General features: G+C 37.2%; 1 protein-coding gene across 3 annotated transcripts in view; it reads left to right on the forward strand.

The window, feature by feature from the left end:
* slc24a3 (solute carrier family 24 member 3) overlaps positions 1–11,474 on the forward strand; it is a 94,536-nt gene extending 83,062 nt beyond the window's left edge. For 2 of the 3 annotated variants that reach the window (XM_053502360.1, XM_053502363.1), the window contains 11 exons: positions 3,962–4,036; positions 5,363–5,388; positions 5,633–5,686; positions 5,792–5,919; positions 6,055–6,215; positions 6,871–7,141; positions 7,247–7,413; positions 7,517–7,631; positions 8,681–8,793; positions 10,218–10,283; positions 10,408–11,474. In XM_053502360.1, coding sequence (XP_053358335.1) covers positions 3,962–4,036; positions 5,363–5,388; positions 5,633–5,686; positions 5,792–5,919; positions 6,055–6,215; positions 6,871–7,141; positions 7,247–7,413; positions 7,517–7,631; positions 8,681–8,793; positions 10,218–10,283; positions 10,408–10,551 — 1,320 coding nt within the window. In that variant the 3' untranslated portion in view covers positions 10,552–11,474. The remainder of the gene's footprint in view (positions 1–3,961; positions 4,037–5,362; positions 5,389–5,632; positions 5,687–5,791; positions 5,920–6,054; positions 6,216–6,870; positions 7,142–7,246; positions 7,414–7,516; positions 7,632–8,680; positions 8,794–10,217; positions 10,284–10,407) is intronic. The other variant, XM_053502361.1, reaches the window with a different exon arrangement.
* The last annotated feature ends 2,896 nt before the right edge of the window (positions 11,475–14,370 follow it).

Below are 14,370 nucleotides of genomic sequence, written 5' to 3' on the forward strand. Positions count from 1 at the left end.
TTTAATGTAGCCAGTCTTTCTAATCCCACAATGTTCATATCTGACTGCGCTTTTATTTTTTCCACCTTAATGCACACCTTTAATCTCAACTAGATGTCATTTAAACCTATCTGGCAACCTTTCTTAAATGAATGAATGAACGAACAAACAAATAAATCAGTTATTAATAGTGCATCTTCTACTAGAATCTCTATCTCTTTTATAACACACTACTTATTAGGGGTCAGGGTAGCTCAGTGGACTATGGTTCAAGTTTCCACTGTTGGGCCCTTAAGCGAGGCCCTTAACTCTAAACTGCTTAGATGTATAATGTGATAAAAATGTAAGTCACTCTGGATAAAGGTGTCTGCCAAATGACTAAATTACAATTTATTTCTTCAAAGTAATATATCAATCTTCACCTATATTTGCAGTATGATAAGTTTTCTCTTCTCTCGTACCCATGTCTCTTCATATAATGTCTTCTCCCTCTTACATGAAAACAACAGGATGTTGAGTAATCTTTTTACATTTTAAAGTGCTGAAACCAGCTTCCTCATGTCCTTACTCATCCTGGCCACATTCCTTCTCATTTACATGCACACTCAGTAAGATAAACACGTACACCCACACACACACACACACACACAGACACAAGGAACTGACCTCACAGAGATCGGACTGCCTGGCAAAGGTGCATGAAGTGCTGAGCAAGTGTGCACAGTGCGTGGTGTTAAAAGCCGCTTCCACTGCAGTGCAACCTGTGGTCGCCATGGCAACGCTGACAGCGGCAAGAGGTACCTGGGTTGCCGTGGTGCACCACTTCCGCCACTCAAACGTCGACTTCGCTGCTTTATATAGCGAGCACACCAATAACGTCAGCATTACACCCTTTTACAGCTGCTCTTTCTCTTCACTCAAAAGATCCTAACCGGAAGCGTGGATTTATATGGTACTCACTCGCTGTATTTTTAGGTGAAGTACTTATAAGAAACCACAGCATCTAGTTTAATATGGTCTGGACCAGTGTTGGTGGAAGTTACTTTTTAAAGTAACTAATTACATAACAAAATTACTGTCTTCAAAAAGTAATCAGTTATATTACAGCATTACTTCTGATAAAAGTAACTAGTTAGAGTACTTTTCCATTGCAGAAAATGAAAACTCTTTTGTGATTCCTCATGCACGTTGTTTTAGTCAAGACCTTTATAATTATTCTCCCATCATCACTCAGCGAAGTTTGGCCTATAATCTGTTAACTACTAATACCCCTATCTCACCTCTGCGGTTTCGCACGGTGGGCGCAAGTACGGCTCATCATGATTCATCACGAGTTTTGGCGCTGTAATTAGGTTTCCATCTTCCTGCGCGTCTTCACATAGTCAAACCGCATAGGGGAGATACATATATAGGGGTATAACAGCAGAAATAACAGAGGGGGGGGGGGGGTGTTATTAGGGGCGGGGCTTCTAGGACGATTTTCACACACGCACACAACACACTTATGGATTGGGAATGAGCCGTCTGAATAATGGATTACATAAATTGTCTGAATAACGGATTACATTTTTGAAAAAATAACTGAGTACCTAAATGGCGGACCTAAAGCGTTAGATTACTCGTTACATCAAAAAAGTAATCCGAGTACTCTAACGCGTTACACCCAACACTGGTCTGGACTGAATCATAGAGGTTTAAAATAAAACTTCCCTAAAACATTTTTTACTCTTAAAATATTTGTGTTGTGCTCCCTGATTCAGGTGTTAATTTGTTAATCCATTTCTCATCAAACTATTTGCAGTTTTCTGCCACACTGATGTCAAAGTTGTGTTTAATAGGAGGGGAAAAAAACTTTTCACATTTTACAGTGATAGATGTCGGGGTTTTCCTGTTAGCCCATAAAAACATGCTTTTTACCTCACTCACAAGATACTTGCCATGTTTGCCCTCATATCAATGAGAAATACATGCATGCTTGTACACACATGCACACAGATGAAGAGGTGAAAGACATGGACAGACTAAAGGACTGATAAAGTCTTTATCGAAATCAGGTCTAAATACCATTACTATCAGCACCTCATTGAATGTCGTTGTGGGACATTTATAAGATTTTTGAAAATGACAAAGTACCAACATATCAGTGTAAGAAGATTAAAGTTAAGATGTCAGCTCATAATTCCATTTCAAAAGAAATCTGCAAAATCTTGCAAAAATGCCATTGAAGATAATGTGTTAATTATAAAGATTTAGAAGTAATTTCTCCTTTAAGTGTAGGCAGTCATGGCTGTGTGTTTAAACGTGATCACAATGTGATATATGCCGTGTGACATTTAACTACGCATACATTCACACACTCTCTCTCTCTTTTTCCTTTTTTTCTCTCTTGTAACACTCACTCACTCATCGTCTAAGCTGCTTAATCATGTATACAGCGTGCAGGGGGTCTGGAGCCTATCCCAGGAAACTTTGGGCACGAGGCAGGATACACAGGGTGCTAATCCATCGCAGGGCACTTATAGACACACTAATTCACACACTATTGGGCAATTTGGGAATGCCAATTAACCTAATCTGCATATCTTTGGATTGTGGGAGGAAACCCACCAAGCATGGGGAGAAAATGCAAACTCCATGCACACAGAGATGGGAATCGAACCTGGCCGGGAATTAAATCTGGACCATGGAGGTGCAAGGCGACAGTGCTAACCACTAGACCACCATGCCGCATCTTCTGTGTGTGTATATATATATATATATATATATATATATATATATTAGTGCTGTCAATCGATTAAAAAAAAATAACTAATTAATCGCACATTTCTTTTGCAATTAATCGCGATTAATCACAATTTAAAGACTGAAACTTTTTGGATATGTAAATGTAAATAATTAATGTAAACTCAAGACAATTTCAAGACAATAAAACTATTTAAATTCAAATATGATTGTTTATTGGAATTTTTGTTTAACTTGTAACACAGATTTTCTCATGTAAACAACATACCTGCAATAAACCATCAATATTCTCCAAATTAACTGTTGGCTTGAAAGCCATATTTATTACAGAAATAAAAACACAGGTATGTGCCATTTGTGTCATTTGAATTTCAAAACAATCAATGCAATTTACATTGGCGAGGCCCTGTAGAGATTGTTTCGGTGGGGTGTTTTGCTTTTAAGTGATATGTCAAAGACGAATTACTTCTGTGGTATTTAAATTCGGCTTTGCAAAATGTACAGATTACTTTTGTTTTATCCACAGAACCATCCGGCAGAGTTTTATACTGAAACTTTCCGTCTAAAAGTCCTTCCTTGGTCTTATCCATACTTCTTTGCACGTTGAACACAAGTCGGCCACAACAGGAAATAAAAAAAAACTGCAACCGCGTTAATTGCGTTAATTTTTTTTAATGCATTAAATATTTCAAATTAATCGCATGCGTTAACGCGCTAATTTTGACAGCACTAATATATATATATATATATATATATATATATATATATATATATATATATATATAGGCCTATATATATATATATATATATATTTGTGTGTGTGTGTGTGTGTGTGTGTGTGTGTGTATAGTTTCTAAATGTGGAGACACCCCAATTTGCAGCGGAAGGTGGTTTTACAAAGTATTGCCTCAGATATTTACACATTTTTTTCTTTAACACACATGTTCCACTTTGTGTTGGTCTATCACATAAAATCCCAATAAAATACATTTACAGTATGTTTGTGGTTGTAACGTGACAAAATATGGAAAAGTCCAAGAGGAATGTCTTTTCGAAGGCTCTGTATATTCTGTATATAAATTTTTTGTATTTATTTTTTTGCTGAAGTGAAAACTCTTTCCATGTGCTTAACATCAAATTGGTCATTAGATTACTTTGCTCTCAGTTCTTCGCAGCTCATTTGGATACTTTAACGTTTCCTCCCTTCTCTCTTTCTCCCTTGTCTTTCCCTGGCGTGCAGGCCGTGCGCCTCTCCTGCTGGACTTTAATGAGGGACTCGATGTACTACACTGTCTCAGTGGCCACTCTGATTGTGGTGAGTAGAGGCTCTAAGTGGTTTCTCATGCTCCTCTGAAGGCTGTGACTCTTCTCACACAGCAGGAGAAGAAAAGCAAGCAGCTTCCCCTGGGGGGCCATTACCTAAACTACACGCCTCTTATTTACACACTCAGCACAGTAGCTAGAGTCGAGCAATGCAAACACTCGCACGTATCGCATTATGCGAACATAGCATTGTTGCTCCGAGTTGTCTGAAGTACTGAGTTCTTTTTTATAGATTAGAAATGTATGTTGTCTAAACAGTAATCCGCATTGCTAATTGTACTTACCAATTGTAAAACAATACACTGCTAATACATGAGTCAAATTATCGGCTAGCATCAGATAAAGAAAGGATTAAAATGATTGTAACCAGGTTAAGATCTGTCAGACTCGTTATTAAAACCTAGAAGGATAGTGCTGAAGCATCTTCTTAGAGGAGAAATGTGATCAGAAGAAAATCATGAATAATGGTGATCACACAGCACATAAACGCTAGATAAAGTTGCATTGTAAAATGTCAACTAGAGAAATCACAGATATTTTTATATTATATGATATGTATGATTCAGTATATCATATTCTGCATACTGCCCACGGTAAAAGACATGTTATGCAGGCAATGGTATGATCCAGAATTGCTTCAGTTGCTCAGATCTAGGCTCAGAAACATTATATTGCAATAATAATAAGTCAGCTGATGATTATCCCATCAATGCTTTTTTCCCCCTCTGATGTTGATATTGTGAGAGTGTTTCAGGGAGCATGAGGAATCATTTTCACACATGAATTGGTTGTGTCTGGCAGGGGATCCTTTAGGTGCTGTGGTTTGCAGGGTGGAGCCTGTATATTGTACTCATTTGTCTCATACAGTCCATGGATGCTCGATCGGGTTGAGGTCTGGGAAGTTTGGGTCAGTGGCCTTGGGCTGTTTGCCTGCTAAGCCCCATATGCAGAAGGCTGTGGTGCACGAGGTGTTCTGGTGCCCTTCTTTCATGTCTGGCGCTGTTTTTTTTTTCCCAGCGGATTGGCTTTTAATTGGGCTTGGACTGGATGGACTAGCATCACAAGCATAAATGAGTTTTGTATGCCTATGATCCTGTTAACATTTTAATTATATATATATATATATAATTAATAATCAATATTAGTCCATTCATCTGGTGGTTGCGTTAATGTTATATCTGATCATTGTATACTTCATGCATCTTCAGTAGGGCACATACTGTACAATAATGTTGTGTATTATTGCCCCCTGGTGTTATATATATGTCAATGCACTTTATTGCTTGAGTCTTAACATCATTTTCTTTCTGTTTTCCAGTTTATCTATGATGAGAAGGTTACATGGTAAGTCAGTGTCATATATTGATGAACTTTAAGAGGACTTCTACTTTTGTAAATTATAATGCAACAGAGTGAACATAGCTTCACAGTGTCATATATTTCTTCCCAGTAGATTTTTTTTTCCACTTAATTTTTTTCACTTTAAACTTGAATGATTAATTAATCATAGTTAATTAATAAATAAATTAATCACTGCTGCAAATATATATTTTCATCTTAATCAAAGGTTGTGTTTTGCATTTTAAAGGTGGGAATCTCTTGTCCTAATTTTGATGTACGTGGTGTACATTTTAATAATGAAGTAAGTTTTTGGTCTTTTTCCAACCAAGTTAAATTAAGAGACATCATAATAATGTTTGCTGAAATATATGTATCATTAGGCATTGATCACTTGTGTGTCAATCAGGTGTAACTCGTATGTGGTGCACTATTTTGAACGGAGGAAGAAGAAAGCTACAAACCTAGGAAATGGTACGGCGAGCAGTACAGACCTTGATGATGGATGTGATGCTACGGCTGTGCTACTCAAAAAAGGTAATAATACAGCTAATGTAAAAAATGATGTTCTCATTAGTAAAGGGTGGTTAGAATAATGTCATTAAATATAGTTAAGGGAAGTACGGAGGGTGACGGTACTATGACGTAATATCAATTTTCTTCTGTATGCAGCGAATTTCCACAGGAAGCCGTCAGTACTGATGGTGGATGAGTTGCTGTCTGCGTACCCACACCAGCTCTCCTTCTCTGAAGCTGGCATGAGGATCATGATCACCAGTCACTTTTCTCCACGCACCCGACTTACCATGGCCTCCCGCATGCTTATTATGGAGGTCAGGAACACACTTGCATTTTTATAATTATGAGTTAATTTATTTATGATAACCCCAGATTAAAGTTGATCTTGTTGTCGTGATCGGATAATTTAAGAACACATCATACACTGTATGTATACATGAAAATATATGTACACTATACAAATATTCATTTATTTGCATCAACATGATATCAAATTAAAAAAAAGGCAACGATATCAGGTAAAATGTGTCATTTAAACTTATTAGTTTTAAAATTAAACACCTAACTAGTGTTCAGGTGTTTAGTTTAAATTTGATCTTATCCAAAGATAAATATGAAGGGGAAAAATCATTTTATTATCAGATATTATCAGTTAACAATATTGTGCAAATCTGTAAAGCTATCCAGTTCTGTAATGCTAAATTCTCCCCCAAAAAAGTTCAAATACAGGTTTATTTTTCCCCTTGAAAATGTTTTTTTATGAACATGCTTATATCTAATAGAGTTGGATGATATTCTATAATATGCGTTAACCATTTCCTAGTGATACTAAAACAATGCTTCGATCAATCCCCAAACAATCAATCCACTTAACCTATTGTAAAAAAAAAAAAAAGAAAGTAAGCAGGACCAAGTGTGTTGTGCTGGGTGGAACAGCAACAGATCGGTGTGTTTTGCGTATGCTTACAGAGGCAACGTCTCATCAACGGTCATTTCAGTAACGGGGACTCTGAGGTGATAGTCAAATTTCCTGTAAGACGTGGAATGGAGAATGGCATTGTGGGTGTAGAGCGAGGCCTGAACACATGGAGGAATGGGCATCGTGATGATGACACACGGGGGGCAGATCCTGGCACTGATACAGAGAATGAGAATGAGGATAACGAGAACAATGAGAATGATGAAGAGGAGGAGGAGGAAGATGAGAACGAAGGACCTTTTATTCCTTTCCACTGCCCAGGTAGCTTCTAATCACCTGATTAATCACAGAAGCATATTTATTGGCATTTTCTTTTCATTGATCTGCTATGTGTGTGCGCGTGTGTGCGTGTGCGCCTGCATGCAGGGGGCATGTGCAATAAGGTGAAGTGGCTATCGGCATGGCCGCTGACTCTGCTGCTTTTCTTTACGGTGCCAAACTGTGCCTCGCCTCGCTGGGAGCGCTGGTTCATGGTCACCTTCATCACCTCCACACTCTGGATTGCTGGCTTCTCTTACATCATGGTGTGGATGGTGAGAGCATATACGTCCTCTTGGATTTCTGTTTAATTATTTATTTCTTTTTTCTTTTCTTTTTTTTTTCTTTTTAAAACACTTGATGCTACTTTCTGTCCAGGTGACAGTCATCGGCTACACTTTGGGCATCCCAGATGTTATCATGGGCATTACCTTTTTGGCTGCAGGCACCAGTGTCCCTGACTGCATGGCCAGTCTTATTGTAGCACGGCAAGGTGGGCACTAGAGTAACAAGATAACTAAACTTCTTTTATGGAGAATCTTTCACATGTTTGCTTTCCTTCTAAAATATTCTTGGTCTTTGTTAATAGTTTTACTTTGTTGCTGTGTTAATAGGAGGTTTCCGTCCTGAAGCACAAATATATTTATGGTCAAATTCAAATTATGTTCTTAGTAATACTCGTCCTAAATGTTTGTTTGATGCTGTATTTAAACACTTTCTGTGAGATGTGTTTGTCGGAGTGACACCACAGGGGAACAATTACAATGCTGGTGCAGTTATAATGACATTTAATTGGAGGAGAAAAAATCAATTATCTTAAACGTATAACAATGGATAACATTTAGGTTTGGCTGCTAGAAATCATTTCCTTAATATTTTCCTGCCACATCATTCATTCATTTATTCTCTGTAGAATTATATGAAGTATTGAGTCTATCCCAGTGCACACGAACATTTAATCACACTTCAGCCTATTTGGAAACACCAATCGGCCTTCAATGCACATCTTGGACTGTTGGGGAAACCAGAGCGCCTAAAGGGGAAGAACATGCAAACCCTAGACACACACTACCAGAGGAGAGACTCAAACCCTGAATCCTGGTTCAGGGCTTAAGTGCTCACCACTGAGGCTCCGTGCCCCAACAGTGTCAAAAAGCAAACATTAAACTCAACCATCCAGAATGCAATGCAACTATACAATCAAAGAGTGAGAGCTTGGCTAGTTGGCTATGTACAGGATAATGAGTTAGAGCAGTATCTATAGATCAGCAGTGGAATGCACCAGAGTCTAGGATTAAAGGAGTCTCTATAGGCAGAGATGAATCAAGGAGTACAGTAAACCAGCTGGTAGTCAAAGAACATTGTGGGTAAAGTAGGAAACTTTTACAAAGACATCATCCTAGATGTTTAAACAAAAAAAAAAAAAATAATAATAATCTTGGATCTCAGTGGAGATAATTACACAGTGTACTATGCAAGTTGTTTAGGGTGTGTTTTGCCTTCAGGACAATCCTTATAGTTCTTCCTTCTACTGTGTACCAGGCCTCGGTGACATGGCCGTGTCTAACTCCATTGGCAGTAATGTTTTCGATATACTGGTTGGTCTGGGCCTGCCCTGGGCTCTCCAGACTTTGGCTATTGACTACGGCTCAATCGTAAGTAATCCATAGTTTTGTGATATTTTAAAAATGTGCTTTTTATATAAAATCCTGTTCATGGTTAGTTTTCCAGCAGCGCTCACATTACAGTCCGAACTTTTAACTATGGCCCAATTTTCTTGCACTAAAACTATTCACTTGGTGTAAGAAGAAGGGAGGTAAGAGTGAGCAAAACAAAATGGATTTAAAAGAAGGATAAAATTCAATTCAACTGAAAGAAATATTGTGCACGCCTGTTAGATGCTTTAAAAGTTCCTGTCCACTCCAGACCCGGTGCACATGTTAAGAATGTTCCACTGGTCCATTAAGACAAATACAGAGAGCTTATTTTGGAAGCGATATGCAGCCGGTCTGTTTTATCAGTCTGTCAGTTCGTGTAAAAGTCTCCTTTGGAAGTGAATTGACATTTTGCTAACTAAACCAACACACATCTTTTGCTCTCCACAAGTCTGTTTTTCACATCCATTTGTTGTGAGCATTTGCCTTTATTTTGCAGTGAGTTTCCCGAGCAACTTCAACAGATGGTGCGTGTTCACTCATCAGAGCCATATATACTGTGTGATAGAAAGCAAAACAAAAACCAGGGATTGATATTGCTTTTTTAAATTCCCATCCTGGTCCCTGCAGGGCTTGTAGGATGCTTCCAGTGTGCAGTCATTAGTACCTGCCAAAAGTTATCCAAAAAAGGACAATTGTTGATATTGCGATAGGGCACCCATTGCTTAATAATGCACTTAGGGAGTTAAGGGGAACACGTCTGGACTGGACTTACAACTGTAGCACTACTTGTTGGAACAAGGTTTTGCTATGATAGAAAGGTGTCAGAAGACACAGTGCATCAGGATCAGTTCCCCTGTTCCCAAACAAAAGCACCTGCAGTGGACATGTGAGCATCGGGACTGGAGCAATGATAAAAGGCTTGGTTTGATGAATCAAACTTTCTTTTATGTGCATGGCCAGGTGCACATGCATTGCTTACTTGGGAAAAGAAATGCCTCCAGGGTACACAATGGGAAGAAGGCAAGACAGTGGAGGCCTGTGTGATACTCTGAGCAATGTTCTGCTGAATAAAATTATGAAGTTATGTTATTTCAAACACAATGACTAAAACATTCAACCTACCAAAAGATGTTTAATACACTGTCAATGCAGTGTTGTTTCCATATACTGTTTGAGTCAGGATTGCCTTAAAGACTATAGTTAATTGTAATTTCATGCTCACATATGAACATACAGTATGTTAGACTTTTGTTTTGCAAAGCATGATTCTGGACCACTAGAGGGAGGTAGTGTTTTTTTATCAAGAAAAAAAAAATCTGTTAAAGATATACCAATAAGATATGCATGAAATATTTTGTGTGATGGTACCCTTAAATATCTTTAATAATATATCATATTTAAATATTAATATGTTTACCTAGATTCATCTCAACAGCAAAGGCCTCATTTTCTCTGTTGGACTACTCTTAGCATCTGTCTTTCTCACGGTAAGCCTCAATAATGGATGCAAGGAGTTTTGTTCCTCGTGTCCACTTATAAACTGTTAGTACATAAGAAGTAGAATAAAGCTGTCAAAATAACCTATGGTACAAGGCTGATTCTGTCTTCCAGGTTCTGGGTGTGCATCTGAATAAGTGGACCCTGGACAAGCGTCTAGGCTTCGTGTGTCTCCTGATGTATGCTGTTTTCCTGTGTTTCTCCATCCTTATTGAATTCAATGTCTTCATCTTTGTCAATCTGCCCACTTGTCAGTGACACCACACTTGGTCACTACCCTTTCTTGGTCAGCTCCATGAGGACTTGTCATTCCTTGTCTAAGGAAGATCTGACCTGTCCTTTCAAAAACTTCCTTCCTTCTTGATCCAGTAAATCCTCCCTTTTTTCCACATGTGATGGAGCATTTGGTCAGTGGTTTTGGCCAGTGGAAAGAGGAAAGGAGAGGAGCACATGTGCATGGTGGATCTATTCAAAGATGCAAACTTCTTTGACAGGACCGGGAGATGGACAAAGATGACTACTGCCTGGTTTGATGTGAAAGCGAGAAGGTTTGAAAATTTTATATGAATATTAATAACGGAGTTGTTATTGAAATATCAAGAATTTTATGTCTGTGTGTTTTAACTACATTTGTTTTTATTAGCTGCTAAACTGGCTCAGAAAAGGTCAAACTGAAGACCATGGCCATGATGTACTGAGTACTTATAAATACACAACAAATATGATTCTGAACGAATTCTTAAGAGATTATTTTATGAGTAGCTAAAAGGTACTGGTGACCTGTTATACATATATATATATATATATTCTTATGGACAATACTGATGTGGTTGGTCATGTGACTGGAGATTATAATGGGCATTAAACCCAGATTATGTAGTGCAAAGCTCCCTCACCAGCTCTGTCTGGATGCCAGGGATTATGAGAATTGGGGATTTATTAATATGCTAAATAAGAGTGTGTTTCCTTATTGACGAGATGGCGACAGTAGGAAAGGTTGAAATATTGCTGTAGATAAACATTTAATTATATTTATAGTTACCTAGCTCTGGACATATTTTCCCATGAAGGTCGTGGGGAACATGTAAGTATCAGTGGCACTTGGTAGAATGAACTATTTCAATCAGGGTTGCAGTCCTCTTGCCAAAAGTAAACTATTTATGGTCAAACTAAAAATGAAAATATGCATTTAAGAGATATGTGAAAATATGCTGATATAAGAGATATGTAAAAAGATGTTTACTAATTATTTTATGTTTTGTCAGTTGCTCTGTATATATGGAAGCAGAGATTTGTCTATTTAATAATTTATTGATAACTATTTATGCAGATTAATTTCTTTATGGTAGTCCTAAAAGAATCCACAGCTGTCCCAAAGAAAAGACCGGTTTCAGCCATGCTTTGTCACTTTAACTTTGAAAGCTTTGTGTCTCACTTATATATTTTTATGAAACTGTTTCACTATACCAGAGTTCAGCACGATCGATGTGAGGTGTCAACAGACAAGTATGAGTATTTCACAGTGTTTCTGGTCAGGCAAAAAAAATTCTACCCAGAGGGCCATGCAAACCCAAGTAGCTGATTAGCAGGAATGCATCCTGGTAAAATGAAGCTATTAACATAGGTAGTAGGATTTTAGCAAAAACAAAATGAATTTATGAAAATAGGACACTCTGGTCTTGTAGATAGATATTTCATAGTAGATTGGGTTCAGAAAATAAATTCAAACATTATCCATAAATAAATGAAATCTTATGTGTTTGGACTGCTTTTACACAACCGAATTGAATTGTCTAGTTTGGAGATAACACTTCGAAATATCATTACCATGGATCTGCCTGAGAACTGTGAACAGTGCTACAGCATCTGAGCTTTATTTCATCAGAGGGCTTTAAAGACTCTAGATACTGTAGCTGTGGAAATTCAGCTACAGTAACACAACCCTGTCGCAAGGCATACTGTCAGACTATATGTCTGAATATATATATATATATATATATATATATATATATATATATATATACAGTAGATATATGCACTGAGCAATTTACATGGTTTTACTGTTCATATTTAGAATATAGCTAATATAAAACTAAAAATCAGCAACGTATTTTTATCACAAAGAAACTGTTTGTACTTTATACTGCAAAATGTTTCAAAAGGTTACCTGCTTTCAAAGTTAGGATGTGCATCAACCTCTTTGATATGTACATAGTGTAGCTCATAAGGCGAACCTTTGATTGTACACTGTTAATTTACCAGGAGTGTTTCTTTCTGTTTAGTTACAGTTCCTGAGGGTCTGCCATATCCTTTTCCTTTACTACTTGGGTAGAATGATTATAAAATATCATTATTAGGTTTGCCATAAGAACATGTGTTGGTGTGTTACTTTGTAGAAGTGTGATTCCCAGAAAATGCAACGGCAGTATTAGCAATAGACCTGATAAATATGTCATTTGTACTTAATGAAAACCTTGGCTTATTCCAGCTAGAATGTGTAATATGGAACTTCTACTTTTTTTCTGACTGAAAGGGTTGTTTAATATTAGTTAGCTAGTTCATTTGTGGTTTTCTTGAAGTGGTTTACTTAAGACTTGAAGGCAAACAGGGTTAGAGATCCAGTTTATTTATAATGCAATAATAATTATCAATATGTACATACAGTGTTTTTTGTTCTGCCAGTAATACATTATAACTTAGCTACATATTTCAGTCACTAAAGGAAAATATTTAGGTGGTGTTTGTAATTTTTTTTACTTCTTTATTTAACTTCTACACAACAGCGCTAGCTTTGACATTTAAATAAATACTCGCATATCACTGACTTTCTGTCATGTTACAACCTTCAAAATGCCAGTTACAAATTTTCCTTCTGTTGTTATTTTGTCTCTGCAGAGACAGTCTACTGCACTGATACAGTTCTTAGAGCTGTGCTACAAGGCCAGTGCCAGTTAAAGTACTCATGTTAGTAAGGTACTTTGCTGCTGTTCCTTTACATACACAGTGATCATACTGATTTAAAACAAGGACAAGCACAACTCATTATACCATACTTTTCCCAACATGTATCTGATCCAGATGCTCATCTGCTGGTATTTTTCAATAGAATGAGATAATTTCTGAATAACGAAATGTGATGGTGGATCATTGCTGATGTACATATATATATATATGAAAGTGTATTTATATTTTTTGTTGTTACCTGCATATCTGTTAACTATATTTTCATAGATACTGTATGATGTTTGGGTCCTCATAGTGTTTTAAAGTGAAGTGCCCTTTGGTTTACTAGCTCGCATGAAGATATTTTAATATAGGAAATGACTTCTGTTTATTATTATATAGTGGTGGGCACTGAGGAAAAGCAGCTGTGGAATTAGACCTCTTAGATCATTGCATGTTTTTCAGGGGAATATTGCTGGATCTTTCGATTCTTTAATGGTGGTATCAGTCATAGGTTAAGTCCAAATCAATGGTTTACTATAAATTTGGGACAATGTGAGAAAGAATTGTTTGCTTTATGTACTGAAGTATTTTGTTCAGGTGATTCAAGTGTATATCAGAGTACATTTTTGCTACTCAAACTTAAATAAAAATGATCTTTGCTAAGGCCAAAATTCTTGTTGTACTGATTGTGATCTGACTTTGTGTTATTCAAGTCTACAGTGGAATGCTTCAAACACAAGCGCAAATAAAACAACTGTGCATTTTATTTCTGTAAATTCACAGAATGACTGCTATCTTTGACCACAGACATGGTGTGTCAACTAGTTACACTCAGCTGGGTGTGAACGTTCAAGAAAAGATCGAAGACTACAATATGGCATAGGATGTTTTGTTCCACCCGAAAATAGATCGTGCTACTATTTACCAGTCTTATTTTAGTGGTAGCAAAATGTAAGTCTTCTAGTAAGGTAGAATATATACAGTGTTTGTGTGTGTGTATATACATTTTATGTTAACTGTTGCATTAGGCTTAACTTTAGGGAACCTAACAGGTGAAAGTCAGATAGAGCAAGATCAGGACTATAGGGAGGGTCCTTAACACCTCAAAACTTAGTTTTGGCAGAGTGTCAA

This window comes from Clarias gariepinus, chromosome 8 (assembly GCF_024256425.1).
Source record: "Clarias gariepinus isolate MV-2021 ecotype Netherlands chromosome 8, CGAR_prim_01v2, whole genome shotgun sequence".
Taxonomy (NCBI): domain Eukaryota; kingdom Metazoa; phylum Chordata; class Actinopteri; order Siluriformes; family Clariidae; genus Clarias; species Clarias gariepinus.